Genomic DNA, 15,950 nt, shown 5'->3' on the forward strand with positions numbered 1-15,950 from the left:
TCTATTGCGCATTTGTGAGCGGACTCTGTCTCAGATGCAAACTTATTTATTTCGGTCTGTTCTATAGTTGCAAAAAAAAATAGACTCATTTCAACCCTTATAAATTATAATAATGCAAATTTTGGGCCATCGAGTTTTTGATTCAGTCGTCATTACCAATAAAGTGTTTGACTACTCCTGGATTTTATTTATATTCATCCAGGCTATATAATAAAATTATGTCATATGAACAAAGCTATGCACTCTTAAATTATATCCTAAAATTTCTACGCAATTATACTGCCGAAGCTAGGATTAAAAATAAAAGCGAGTCGTGCAAATTCTTTAAAAAGCCGTAAAACAGGAATCGGCTAATGGAAAATTTAAATCCAAACAAATTAACCCGTGGGCACTGCGGCTATTTTAAACCACCTTCATAGGAGACAGCCTTGAAATGTGCTAACAGAATTCATAAATCTCTCCGTTCAGTTCAAGAAACGGCAGAAATATTGTCTGGACTTACGTAATTTAGTCAATTAGGGTAGGGTTAATTGAAATTAGTTTTATCGAGCGTTTCTAATGCAGTTAAAATAATTAAAGTGGGTACCTGTGTAGTCTATTGTCTTACATCATGGTGCTTAATTTAGATCTCTTGTCTCAGCTCATTATTTTTAATTTAGAAAACGTTCAAAAGATTAAATTAGACAAAGTCAAGGTTATTATTTTTTATAAATAAAAGCAAAATAATAATGTCCAATATCTTTAGGTAGTCATAATTCTAATCCAAGCCCCAAATACGATTTAGTTGGTAAACTGTAGACACTTTCAACCCTTAGGGTAAATACAGGGTGCTAAAAAAAGAGTGTAAAATATTTCAGGAGGTAATAGTATGAACCAAAATAAGCAGAAAAGTCTTAATAAACATGGGTCCGCAAAGTAACGGTTGCGGAGATATGGACCACTATTCGTTTTTCAAACATTTTATTTTATTAGGAATAAACCGACAAAGGAAGCTTTTAACAAACAAAAAACAAAGTTACAGAAGATGTTCAAAGTGCCCTCCGTCCATTTCCAAGCAGGCACGACATCTTCGTCTCAACGATATTCGAACTCTTTCGAAAACACCCTCCTTGGTTTGGATTTCTTGACACTTTTGATTAATCCGTAGCTGCAGCTCTTCCAGGCTATTTACAGGAGTACCATACACTAATGTCTTCAAATATCCCCAAACAAAGAAATCTAGAGGGTTCAGATCAGGCGATCTTGGAGGCCATAAAACAGGTCCGGCCCTTCCTACCCATCTATGTGGAAAAGTTTGGTGTAAATGCTCTCTAACGGCCATGGAAAAATGAGCTGGAGCACCATCATGCTGGAACCACATTTGTTGCCTCTGATTCAAAGGAATGTCTTCCAAAAACTCATACAGTGTGTTCTGCAGAAAGTTGAGGTAAGCAGCGCCTGTTAATCGGTTTGGTAAAACAACAGGACCTAGAAACCTGTCACCTACAATACCCATCCAAATGTTTAATGAAAAACGTGCCTGATGTCCAGATTCTATTAGAGCATGAGGATTTTCGTCGGCCCAAATATGCGTATTGTGAAAATTAAACACTCCATTTCTTGTGAACCCGGCCTCATCAGTAAAAAGAATGTTTGCAAGAAAACGAGGGTCTTCAGCATCATGACGTAGAAACCAGCGGCAAAAAACCAAACGTGCTTGATGATCATTTATTGGATTTAAGGCCTGTACTCGTTGCACATGGTATGGATAAAGCAGTTGCTCGTGAAGGATTCTCCAAACAAGAGGACCACTAATTCCTACCTCGGCTGATATTCTCCGCACACTCGTACCTGGATTCTGCTCTACCAGTGCTAGAATTTCTTCTTCTGCTCTAGGAGTGGATACCGACCTTGGTCTTCCGGATAAATGGCACTGTTTGCTCAAGGAACCGGTATCACGCAATCTTTGGTGAATTCTTCCAAACATGCGTTGTGAAGGAATCTGGCGATTTGGATAAGCGTCAACATAAAGACGTCGCGCTTCGGTGGCGTTCCCATTAGCACGACCATACATGAAATGCATGTCTGTTAATTCTGCGTTAGAGTAACCAGCCATAGCGAAAGAAAACTTGTGCACTGAGAACAACTGTCAAATACGTACTGTTTATTTCACTAAACATCAACCAACTATTATAAGAAAATACACAACGTTTTTGCAAAATAAAAAAAGGGGCTAAAAAACATAAAACATTCCATATCTCCGCAACCGTTACTTTGCGGACCCATGTTTATTGAGACTTTTCTGCTTATTTTGGTTCATACTATTACCTCCTTAAATATTTTACACTCTTTTTTAACACCCTGTATAACTTATTTATATTGTTTATTATTCTTGCTGTTAATCGTAACTGTTGTGATGTGATGTTTATCTTTTGAAACACGTACAATAATTTTATTTACTCAAGTTCCATCTTAACAATTGATTTTTTAAACTCTTTTTCATAATTTTCATACCCCGCCGCTAGACAAACTAGTGTAACCTGAAACAACCGCACGCGCCAGCTGCGAGTGCATACTCAATTGGGAGCTACGACTGCATTGTTGACAAATCACATCTTTCTTGACTCGCAGACATGTTTTTTCATAATATCGCACTGAAATTTATCAATGAAGACACACAAACACACCGTATCATCACAACACACTGATATAAATAACTGTATACACTACACAAAACGGCTCACTAAATACCATTTAATTTTACTATAAAATTAAACTTAATAAGACACAACATTGTGAAAAAGTGTGCAAATAATAGAAATTCATTTTTTTAAATTTTATTATTAATTTTATAGGTACATTATTGGTCCTTGTCTTCTTCAAAGTACTCCCCTTCCCAATTCACATACTTTTCCCAGCAGTTCGTTGATCCAAACTGAAGAGACAAGCAATCAAAGTTGAGGGAATTTGGAGCCCTATAACTTGTGAACAAAAGCATATTAGAGTCTAATATTTTACCCAGTTTAGTTTAGGACCAAAGGCTACATCTGTGCAAAATTTCATGAAAATTGGAGATGGTCGACCCATTTAAAAAATCTTCACTAACACTTAAACACGTTTCACTCAAGTAACAATACCGCATATCACCAAATGTCTCAATTAGCGCGTAATTCAAAAAGCTCGGTTATTTGGATAGAAAAAAAAAAGATTAGTATTCTGGGGAACACGTACTATCACCCCTATTCGAGAATCATTAAATTCATTATCTCTATTTTCTTTGAATAAAATATCGGTAGTCAGTTACACAGAAATTAATATCAATTTATTTTTAATTGCAGATACACAACCGGAAGCAACCTAACATGGCTGCAGCGTCAACAACAAAAACTCAAAGAACGGAGAGAACACCAACTGAGAGAGGAGAGACAACCTCACGAAACGAGACTGCTCTCGGAACTAAGAAGCGTCCAAAGCAGACACATGGGGCCGACGGCCAGCCACCGCTTGGACGGCTACACCAGCGACACAACAGCCTTCGCTGACGACGACGACGACTACACCATACCCCTGCATATCAACACACCGGGATCCACCTCCAGCTACAGCACGCTGAAGTCGACGTACTCTACTACAAAAACTGAGAGACCTTTCATGACGGTCAAAAGGGCTCATGAAAAATATGCGCAGGTAATTTTTTTAATATTTTTACAAGCTGTAAGACGGATTCTTCCAAGGTTCTGGTAATATCAGTAATACCAAAAAAGTATTTAAAATTCAAGTAACACCAAATTTGTTTCTGTATATTTTACCGTTATTATATTCAATTTTATAGACAATTGTCCCAATTCTCATTTTTCCTAATAGATCTAAATCGTAGTTGTATTTGAAAAAACAAAGTTAGGTCAGTCTATAATCGGAAATTATTTTAAAACGAGAAGATACAGATTTCTTACAACTTTTATTTGAAACATTTTTCTTCGGTATTGACATTACCAGAGCTATGGAAGAAACTTATGTGGGACACCTTTTGTATAAAGAAAAACCAGAAAAAATACTTGATTTTACCATTTCATCCATTTTTCATAAATAAGGAAGTCATTTCCCATTTTACACTAATTGTAACATTTCTAAAACTTCTTATAAGTTCATATGGGTCACAATAATGCTATAAAAACTTTAAAATGTAACAAACTAACCAAACAACATTTCAGAACTCCAACCAATCTCCAGCATCCATATTGGCAGCTAACCCCCTAGGCCAAATCATAAGGCCACCCTCAAGAGGAAGCCAAGATCAGGTGGACAGCGGCCTGCTGTCCCTGGTCGAACAGCAAGAGCAATATAACAAAACCAATAGTTCCCGCTATAACCAAACCATGGTGGGTATTGAAAATAGCGATAGTTCACCTACAGACTCACGAACAGACAGCACCCGCATTGACGCACTCAATGATCTGATCGCTAACTTATCCAGTGGCTCTGATAAGTCTAGTAATAGCCCTAACACTACATCTGCATGGCAGGTACTAACACCTCATTACGTTTTATTTTATTTTATTTATGTGGCCATCTGTATCAAATTTAGTGTAGATTTATAATATGTATTAGAGTGGACATAAAACAAATGACCTGGTATCGATAACAAAATTCTCTTTTCCTAGAGAAAAACAAGTTGTAAGTCATGAGTTAAAAACAGATGAAATACTATGCTTTAACATTTTTTTACTTAGATTTTAATTTAAATTACTATTTCACCAATCACCAATTTATACATACAAAAACTGTCACAGGCTACATGTAGAGAATAGTTTGTTTTCTATGCAATATATTTTTTGTGCAAAATGAAAAATTATCAATTTACAGCATGTTTTTTTCTAATGGCATACTTTTTGAGATATAACAGGAAATTTTCTTTCTTTTATGAGGCAACTTATATGTTTCTACTTTTTTGGATAAAGAATTTTTTTACATTTATAGTGATTTAATATTTATTAGTAAAGATGTATTCAAAGGAGTGAATTGTAAGCTTATTCCACATATTTGCTTGATAAAGAAGTTTTTACTTTTTGCCTAATGCATTGTGCTACTCTTGTGAATATACAGGGTGTTAATGAACTTATGTAAAATAGTTTTGCTACATGTCCGTTATCTCAAGATGAGGTAAATACACGGATTTGTGTAGAGTAAAATGTAATTTTAAAATCTGACTTACCTCAACATTACAAGGAGTCACCTTTTGAGAACTAATTTTCATAGAAGATCTTCGATGTACCCACCATTTGCTTGCACACAAGGTTCAGCGCGACTTATCCAATTGGCTCGCACACGTTACAACATTGCCACGTCCTCTCGAATCGTATTATAAGCTTCGGCAATAAGATGTCACAGTTGGTCGATATCACGAACTTCCGTGGAATACACAACACTTTTCACATATCCCCACAAAAAGAAGTCTAAAGGGGTGAGGTCCGGGGACCGGAGGGGCCATCTAACTAGGCTGACGCGGCCTATTCAGCGATCGAAAAAAGTAATGTTTAGAAAGTCTCGCACTCTCTGAAAAAAGTGAGCGATGCAGTAACTCCATCATGCAGTAACTACATATTTTGCCGAACATTTAATGGTACGTCTTCTAATAACTTCGGCAAACGATTTAAAAAAAAATCTAGATATGAAGCACATACTAAGCTTCTAGGCATTTCAAAAGGTCCTATTAAAATGTCATTAACGATACCGGCTCACATGTTCACTGAAAACTGTTGCTGAAAGGCACCAGGACGTATTTCGTATGGATTTTCGATACGTTACGTACATCATTTCGACTGAAACATGCTTCATCTGTAACAAGTATTTGCGCAGTAAATTGAGGATTTATTGCATGTTCCTGAAGCAACCATTCGCAAAAACCTCGACGTATTGGAAAATCCTCAGGAGTAAGCGCTTGGACACGTTGAATATAAAATGGGTACAACTGAGCTTCTCATAATGTCCGCCACACAACAGGATGCGAAATATTTACTTGCCGTGCGATATTTCTGGTGTACTGTTGTACTTCACCCGTATCCAAAAGTATTTGCACTACAGCAACAAATGTTCGCGGTGCGTTTAGAATATCTTGCAAGGTATACTTAACAAGCTCTGTGGGCATTTTCGTTTGCTTCGCCATAAATTATGAGCATATCATTAATATTCGCGATAGTTAAATAAATGCGTCATTTTCAAAAGAAAACTTGGAAATACGGCTATTAATTGTACTCTCAAAAAACAGCACAGCAATCGCTACAACAATGTATTACAAACTGACTTTCGAATATAGTCCGGTTTCATAAGAAACCTACAAACTCGTAAAAAGTGTTACAGAATTTTTTGTAAGTACTCGCTGTGATAAAATACATGTATTTCAGCAGTTCCAAAACAGTTTTGAACACATTCTTAATTAGCTTTTTTCTCTATGATCTTAAATTTCTGATACAAGTTTGTGACATCAGTTAACTCAGTTTTTGCTCCTTTTTCAAGCCTTTAAATTTTTGACATAAGTTCATTAACACCCTGTATTATCACTGAAATATGTACTCTAGATAAAATATCCATTAAAATAGATTGTTTATTATACTGCAATGCAGTTTTACAAAAATACAATTGCTCTAATCATGTGTTTTTACCTCTAGATGACAAATTTTATATCAATCATATTGATTAAAACGTAAGTTACAGGGACAATGCCATTTAAAAAAAAAACAGCCTGTAAATGATTTTTTTTTATTAGATTGAAGAACAGTCTTATATTTGGCCATTTAGTAATTCCTGAAACTTAAAAATTCTATTTTATTGCATGCTCTAGGCTGAAATAACAGTTTTTTGTCACTGCTTTCTAATTGTTCACCTTTAAAGAAAAATATATAATTTCATTACTATTTCACTGTCACAACAAGGATACTACTAATTATATTTCCATCCATATATTTTGTTCTTGCTTCTCAGCATGATCGGGCACAGTTAGATCAATTTTAATAGTAACTAAATTATTATTCATTTATGCAATCTAGTTAGATCAATGATATCAGCACACTGATTACAGTGTATACATTTCTGCAAATTGTGAAATCGACGCAAGCCGTTATTAAGTTAGTTCATAATTGTAATTAATTATATGCAAAATATACACAATTAAAGTATTTACAATATATACAACAGAGTAAATACAATAAATATTTTAACTAAACAGTAAATTGCCGTCATTAACGATTTAGTTTAATATTCTTTTCCAAAATCTACAGTGCATTTCACAGAAAGCATATCTAAATCTAATTGTGTTTCATTCTATGCAAAAAAATATTAAACCCAATTTTGTATTTCTTTGTTCTAAAGTATCGAGAGGACTCGATTCAGTCTTGGCGTTCCCAGGATGTCGACTCCAGTCCATCGCACAACTCTTCACCAAGGCCACAAACTCCCGCCTTCCCAGTGCACGCCCGAACCCCATATACCAATGCCTCGACACCCACAGTGCAGTTCGATTTACCCTCCGAACGATTACCACCAAAAAGTCCTACAACCCAGCGGTAAGTCGATTAGTCTTAAAAGAAATGACAACTTGGGGAGATTTTCCAAAAACTATTGAGATGTCCAAGTAGATACTCACACTTACTTAATAAAAAATACAAATACAAATACAAAATACTCTGAGAGTTTTAACCGAAAACTAAACAAAAATGTTTAAAATACAGTTTCGTCACTTTTCCTGGTTTCCTCGCATTATTGTATCACAACTTTTTTAATAACTCAAAAATAAAATCATCAAAATTTAGTATAACACACTTAAATCTTAATATTAACCTTCTATTTTCCTCAAAATGGGAAACTTTCACTTTTAGAAAATTTTTATTGTTTATTTAACCTCATAAATTTTGCCAGATCATTAAAAATTCACTCATCTCCTCAAGTTGTTCCACGATGTCTTTAACATCCATCTGCGCTTCTACTATATCGCACTAAATTGCATTATAATTTGTAGCCGATTGAGTTATCCATCATCAGTTACTAAAAATACAATGAAGTGGTCGCTTTCTCCCGAGAGGTAACGTAATTTCGTATATGTTGGCCCGTCAAATTCATTAGCATGTTGATATCGTTTGTTTATGTGCTGAGAGTTTATATCATCACAATTGTGTCTGTAAATATCACCACTTCTGTCTTCTATGTTCCGTTTGGGTTTAAGATTTGGTTCAACTTTAAAATATATGTAAAATAAGCATTCATTGAAAGTTACATTGTTATCGAAAATTATATACTAAAGTGAACCAAAATCTATAGAATTGTAACAAACTTTGTTTTTAGAGTATAAATTATATTTAGAACTCACTATTACTATTTTACATATTTTTTTTAGCTATAGGTACTAATAACTACAATAAATATTAAAGTTTCAAAAGTAAAAAATAAATTAATTAAAAGTAATAGATAAATAATGTGTAAATATACAGTTGTTTTAACTTTATTTTTATTTCACCTATAAGAAAGGAAATTAATTTTGTAAAATGCAAGCTACTAATAACAGTAAAAAAAATATTTTACGAAATTTAAAAACGATTCATAATGTTTCACTTGAGGAATGTAACGGAACGTCTCATTTTTTGCATGATAATGTGAATTTAACCAAGTATTAACTAAGTATATTTAAAATGTTATATCAAAAATATTTAGTTTAAAAAACTTGACTACAATCACAGTTGAACCAAAATAAAGATTTTTGCATGAAAAATCTATTCAACATTACATTAAGATTCAGGATGATTGAAATTCAAGCTTCAATTTGAGATTTTGCTTACCATAACAAGTAAAAAGATTATTATTTCTTAAATAATGTGTGTGATTCATCGCATTTTATCACTTACGAATTTCATGGACAAAAAAGTATAAACACCCATTGGATTCTAGTCACTCTGAATAAACAAGGACTCTCTAATTATCATATAAGTACCTAAAGCATAAGAATGAACTAATACTTTGGCTGAACACTGAAATTATACTCGTATTGCATATAAATCAATGTCTGTACAAAGTTGCACTTGTTTCATATATGAACACTGCGTTATAAGGAATCTACTGCTGTACCCAATCTCTATTTTTTCGTTTCACATTCCAGAAAGGACCGACCCACTTCACCAACAGATTTGACAAACGGTTCAGGCTCCGAATACACACATACTATAACCCATAGGAGTATATCTGCGACACCGACTTCGGGATTTAGAGACTCCACAGAAAACTATCAGCACAGCCCAAAGAGCCCCTCTTACAATGGATCGTCTTCGCCGACAGTGTACTACGGAAATTCTAGGCGAAGTTCCGTTAATTCGGCCAATGAGTTACCTCATGAAGTTGCGGCAGCTCACGTTAAGTTTGTCAGGGACACTTCCAAGTTTTGGTACAAGCCTACTATTTCTAGAGAACAAGGTGACGATAACAACAGTAAAAATTAATAATAATAAACTTAACTGGAATTTTATTTGCAGCTATAAATATGCTAAGAGACCAGCTACCAGGCACTTTCGTGGTAAGAGACTCCAATTCATTCCCTGGGGCTTTTGGATTGGCCTTGAGGGTTGCCACGGTGCCTTCGAGTGTTCAAAACAAGTCACACAGCAGCGATGAACTAATTCGTCACTTCTTAATCGAACCTACCTCCAAAGGGGTGAGACTAAAAGGTTGCCAGAACGAACCGGTTTTTAGCTCTTTATCCGCTCTGATATATCAGCATTCGATCACCCAGATGGCACTACCGTGTCGATTAATATTACCGGAAGGTGACCTTAGATACACCGAACAGAATACGCCATCACTGTACACTCAAGGTGCAGCGTGTAATGTTATGTACCTTACGACTGTGGACATGGAATCACTAACAGGACCGCAGGCTATCAAGAAAGCGGTGATGAATCTTTTCCAGATGAATCAAGACGCAGTGAAAACTGCTACCGTGCATTTTAAAGTAAGCGACCAAGGAGTCACACTGACAGACAATAAGAGGAAGTTGTTCTTCAGGAGACATTACCCTATCAATACCATATCACACTGTGGGTTAGACCCCGATGAACACCGATGGCTCGTTAACGTTGAAGATACGGGATCCGCGAAGAGTTCAAAGTGAGTAAGAATTTATTTTGTTGATTTAATTTAAATATGGAAATCATACATACCCAGTTGAGTCAGTAAAAAAACCCAAATCTTAAAAGCCTATCAGACAAATTAATGTCATAATTAGTTCTACCCTACATTCATAAAAAAATATTAATAATATATTAAGGAGGTTTATCCGGTACGGGGATACGTCTAAAGTCTAACGAGAGTTTCTGTAGATTCGCTAGTGACTAAAGTAGTAATAAGTCTTTAGATTTGGCATCGTTGTACTTGGCTGGCGTGCTTGGCTCAGCGTTCGCTCATTTGCGCTCGATCATTCTGTTTGTTTGGATGCCTAAGCTTGAAATATACATCATATTTCACACCTGTGAATTTCAAATAATAGGCTTCGTCGAGAACCGCGGCGTTGCCGCTATTACGCATATGGAGGTTAAGTTAGTTAACGACAGCAGTTTGAATGAGAATTATTATAAATTAAGGTGTCTTACAAGTACCTATTCCTAACCTAACTTAACCTAACCTAATCAATTTCTACGAGCTGTCACACGGTTCCTTCGATATCGGTTTCCTATTTATACCAGTGCTGTGGAAGCTGTTCGTCAATTGTTGCGCATTCTAAGTGGAAAAACCACAAAAATCTGAATTCTCACTTCGTACTAAATCGTGAAAAATAATTTTTTTTATATGTCGTCTCTTAGGTATCCAAACTATAGTCATAATTTTTTTGAGGATTTTCTTCATATTAATAAGCTTATATTAAATATTGTAAATTCCAAATCAGACAAACTTCCTTAAATACTATTTGCCAAATTGTAAAAATAACATCCATATGAAATTCTATTATTTATATTAGCACAAATATTTGAAGGAATTTCTACCAAACTAAATTCTTCGTTGTCATTCTGTATCGTTGATTTTATAAGCTATGCTATCCAAATAAAAGGGTCGACGCTTCAGGGGCATTGCGATTGACCCCTCAGATATGACAAATTACTTCTTTTTGAAGCACATCTTGGTTTCAAGAGCATTGACCACACTGCCCCCTAACCGCGAACGGCCTAACTTTTCTTTAAAAATATAAGCAATGTCAACAATTAAATGGACCCTATTGTCCTATATGTCTTATAGCTGTTTTACATTAGCAATTTATTCATGAATTAATTCATGAAGTCACTTCGTGAAGAAATTGGACAAGTGTAATGCACCAAATCAGCTGTCAAATAACTTCATCAATTTATTCATCAAACAACTTTATGAATTTATTCATTCAAGTTCAGAAGTACCAACCCAACAAATCTTCAGCCTCAGATCAGTAATGAGGTTATGTTGTTGGCATATGTAAATAATTGTGTGGCGTTGTAGTAGTTTTGTATTTTTTTAATGATCTGTTGCTCATAAAAACTAATATTTATAAACAGTGTCAAAACAGTAAGCTGCTGTTGTATCATTACGTACATGTGGAAATGTAAGACATTTTAATTAAATTTGAAATTTATTTGATTCTTTGATTTGTTGGTAGAACTGATTTATGTGTCAAAGAAATTCACAAAGTCTCTCGCAGTGTAAAACCAAACCCTTTATGAATACATTCGTGAAATATTTATGAAGAACTTGGTGAATTTATTCACGATTAAATTGTCAATGTAAAACATCTATTATAATTGTTTATTTTCATGTTCACTAATTATCTTTTAGTTCTCTCACAAATCAGCAGTATCCCTGAAAAACTTGAAATTATTTAAACTTTTCCGGTAAATTACCTGAATACTAATAAAGTACCCAAAAGTTTCTCATTACAACCAAATGAACTGATTATGTCAGAGATAGTTTTTACTGTTAAATGCCAGAATTCAATGGAATCTATGTTCACATTTATAAAACCAAAATGAAGCACAAAAGCACAAAAAATTATTCATATTTTCTAGTCCATCTAACAAATTGGTGTAAACCATTCTTGAAAAGAACTACTTAATACTAAATGACAAATGATAAATGAGGTATTTTTGTTATAATAACGGTGTCATTTAGGCAACAGGTGATTCCCCTCCATCGATGCATCAGAAAAACGAAAATAAGTCTTTGATGGACTAATGTCTTACCAACAGATTCATTGGTTTAATTAGAAACTGTTTAGGAAAGAGAAACGTTATTGATACATCTTGTGCCATCTGTGTGGCAGTAAGGAACTTGTTACACCACAATCAACTGCTGTTTTGGAGCACAACTACTATTGCCAACTTTGAAACATAAGTTTGAATTTTCAATTAATTTTTGTCATTAATTAATTTTCTCATATTTTAAAGAATAACCCAATATTTTGATCTAAAATTCTGCAACATTTTGATACATCTTTTTTATATAAATAGTACAAATTATATGTCAAACGGCCATTTCGGAAAAACTAGAACAATGGATTGTGGTACTTAGTCAATCTAAAGACTTTATTTTCTACAATTTGTGTCCTCCATCTTTAGCATAAAAATTGCAAGTTTAATTAACATGAACCAACTTTAATACTTACATTTTTAAAGTCGGTGAGCAGAGCAATAATATCCATTATTTTTTCAGTCGAATATTTGGATTCGTAGCAAGGAAGCCGAATGTAAATAACCCGGACAATCAGTGCCATCTGTTTGCCGAGCTAGAACCTGAACAACCCGCCACAGCAATTGTTAATTTCCTAAATAAAGTGCTTTCATCTAGCGGTATCAAGCCCAACATTGTATAAAAATTAGCTACTAATCTTTAAAGGAGGATGAAAATTATCACATCACAATTTAATTTATATCAAAATTTATCTGCCAGTATTTAAAAAATACTTAATAAAATTAATGTATAAAAGTTAAAATATGTTCAAAAAAGTTTATTCCGAAGTCACAAAATTATAATTAACTAGTCCACTTATTATTTAATGAAGTTTAGGTTTTAAGAAATTCTATTTTTATTTTTTTTGGAGTACTATTGTATTTCACAAAATAATGTAAATATATTTAAGTAACACTAAGTGTGCCTGTCTATTTTTATTATTTTACTTTGAAACCACATTTTGTTTGAAGGTGAAGTGCTTTAAATATTTTGAATATTAGCATTGTTCACGATTTTTTTTTTATCGTTTTCAAGAAGAATTCTACTGGACCTTGTTAGTGTTTTTGTTATGAAAAATTAACAAAAATCATTGTGGTAAGCCAATACAATTAGTTTTTTGCCAAGGTATCGGTGGAGTATCTATTATTTTACTTTTACTTTGACATATACTATATATTTTTTCATTTTTATTCATACATAGTTTTTTCATATTCCATACACTAACAAAGTCATTTAACATCGTAAACGTAACTCGAAGCCAGGGTAATAAGTAAATTTAGTATAAAAGTATATTGTGCAAATTTATTTTCAGCGCTATTATTTTCTATAATGAATCTCTGATACATTAAAGCTTACATTAACAAATACATTGTTATAGTTTAATAGAATTTAATATATTCATTATAATACCTATGTAAAACTTTCAGTTTCATTAATAGTACAAAAATAATTTTAACACATGAAGTGTCAAACAATCAAACCTGTATAATTATATCAAATACCTATATATACTGTTATCTATAATAGATATATAACAATGGTGTATTTAGAGAGGATATATTAAAATATAAATACTAATTAAAAGTTGTCATTTTATTTCCCCCTGAATTGTCCATTATTTAAAACCACGGAAGCTCAATAAATTATTACCTATTTAATAGTAATGATAAAACAACAAATAAACACATTGACAGTAATATTTTTTTGGCTTGATTTACAGAGAACAACATAGTCCCCCAAAACATCGAAGCTAATCTAATGTGTGTTGTAAATAACCAGCCGGAAAATTGTTCAGTCAAGTAATTTGTTACACCTAATGCTATTTTGTGCTTTAAATAGCTCTATATACTTACCTACTATAGGATTCGTTTTTTCACTAAATACAGTCTGAAGCAGCAAAATCAGAATCACAGATATAATTTACGCCTATATAGAGGTTTAACTTATTAAAATTACATTTTAAACCTATTCTATTTATTTCTATTCTCTTACAATTCCTGCAATTTTATCCAGACAACTGTGAAAGTGAAACTGTCTGCCATTGTTCTTGTTAATTTTATAAGTGCAACAATTGAAAAAACATACATAAGTAATTTTTAACTTTTTTTACTTACCTTGAACTCGTAGGTTTCTGCAAAAGGCTCACCAGTAAGTAAACTTTTCCCTGTAACAAAATTAAACTAAATTTAGAATAAATTTTTATCTCGTAATTATTTTTTCCTTACCACAGAAAAATTTAAAAAAAAAATGAATAACACTTCTACATAATACAGTTTATATTCAGGTTAACCAAAATGTGTCAGTTTTAATGGAAATATACGCCACGAAACTTTTCTAAAAACTTAAAAACAAAACTGAATATCAAAAACACAATATTTTTCAGTAAACATTTTGAACTGTTAATTGATACCCGCCACCACACACATCGGTTGAAATGGAAAATTAAAATGAAACCAAATATCACAGACGCAGAGAACATTATTTGTGAAAGATTTAGTACGGCAACGCGTCGTCAGGTGCGCTGATGATTTAAATTTTAATAAACAAAATAGAAAACTTTATCCCGCATTTTAAGATGTTAACGTTTCGAAAATCCCTCTTTTTTCGTCTTCTGACCTTATTCTGTCTTTCTGTTTTAGTTACCTTTGACAGTTTATTTGTGTTAAGTTTTTTGTATTCTATATTTGTCTGCTTTTTCAGTGTGAGATTTTTTGTTTTGACAAAACTATTTTCATAAAAAATAACCCCAGACTGATTTCACTAATTTAGAAATTTTTTCACAAATGGCAAAATATCCAAAAATAAAGATAAAATAACGTGGTGTTACTATAGTACGATCGTATTCGATGCAAAGTAATAAATCATTGCCTGTCAAAGGAATCAGTGCAACACATTTTATAGGGGGTTTTGGAAATTGAATAATTTCTTTATGCATTATGGATTAACAGTTATATATTTATGAAGGACAAAATGAAAATTAAAGGCATCTCCTTCGCACATTGGACGGCAGGACAACAATACATTTATTACTCCCTTCATTATCCCTCATATGACTTGCGTCTTGTGTTTTTTGCGGCGGCGCGCGTGCCGGCCTGGCGTGGTCAGTTTCGTTTCGGTTGTACTGGTGCTGCGTGTTTCTCGCTCGCGATATTTGTGAGGTTATAACTGTTATAAGTGCAATTATATTTCTTTTGGGCTATATGTGTGTTTCGCGCTATTATTTGAGAATTTGTGAGTGAAATCATAATTCTTGTGCTCCGTAACAAAAGTGTTTTTAGTGTTTTATTTGTGTGCTGTGTGTGTGTTTCGGGCTGTTGTTTGTAAATCGTGAATGCTATTATATTTTCTGTGCTAGTGAAGTGAAGTTTTTTGTATTATTATTGCTCTGTTGTCGTTATATGGATAAATGGAGGCGGTGCCTGGATGTTCGCGAGCCGGATGTACTGCTGTGGGTACAAAAAAATCTATATTAAGTTACAGAGAAAAAACGATAATATTAAATGTCTATAACCCTTTAGAAAAGGATCATCCCATGAAACTGAAGACTGGTTTGGTGGAAATGTGTTCTAGATATACTGGAGTAAGCGAATTATCTGTTTTCAAAATTTTAAGAGAGAAGAAAATTGAAGGAGACGTTAAGAAACCTAAAAAAGGGGGTGCAAAGAAGAAATTAATATTAAATGAAGATGAGAAAAATGCAGTTTGGCGTACAGTACATAAATCATAGAATTTATATTTTGTTTATAATT

At 33.4% G+C, this 15,950-nt stretch overlaps 1 protein-coding gene across 8 annotated transcripts in view; it reads left to right on the forward strand.

Annotated features, from left to right (window-relative positions):
- The window catches only part of LOC108903388 (tensin-1), a 627,358-nt gene extending 613,562 nt beyond the window's left edge, over positions 1 to 13,796 (forward strand). For 5 of the 8 annotated variants that reach the window (XM_018705546.2, XM_018705553.2, XM_018705549.2 and 2 more), the window contains 7 exons: positions 3,318 to 3,666; positions 4,191 to 4,502; positions 7,345 to 7,538; positions 7,991 to 8,053; positions 9,122 to 9,432; positions 9,492 to 10,122; positions 12,685 to 13,796. In XM_018705546.2, the coding sequence (XP_018561062.1) occupies positions 3,318 to 3,666; positions 4,191 to 4,502; positions 7,345 to 7,538; positions 7,991 to 8,053; positions 9,122 to 9,432; positions 9,492 to 10,122; positions 12,685 to 12,844 (2,020 nt within the window). In that variant the 3' untranslated portion in view covers positions 12,845 to 13,796. The remainder of the gene's footprint in view (positions 1 to 3,317; positions 3,667 to 4,190; positions 4,503 to 7,344; positions 7,539 to 7,990; positions 8,054 to 9,121; positions 9,433 to 9,491; positions 10,123 to 12,684) is intronic. The other 3 variants (XM_018705548.2, XM_018705555.2, XM_018705547.2) reach the window with 3 other exon arrangements.
- Positions 13,797 to 15,950: the final 2,154 nt, after the last annotated feature.

Source organism: Anoplophora glabripennis, unplaced genomic scaffold, assembly GCF_000390285.2.
Source record: "Anoplophora glabripennis isolate ALB-LARVAE unplaced genomic scaffold, Agla_2.0 scaffold52, whole genome shotgun sequence".
NCBI classification, from domain to species: Eukaryota; Metazoa; Arthropoda; class Insecta; order Coleoptera; family Cerambycidae; genus Anoplophora; species Anoplophora glabripennis.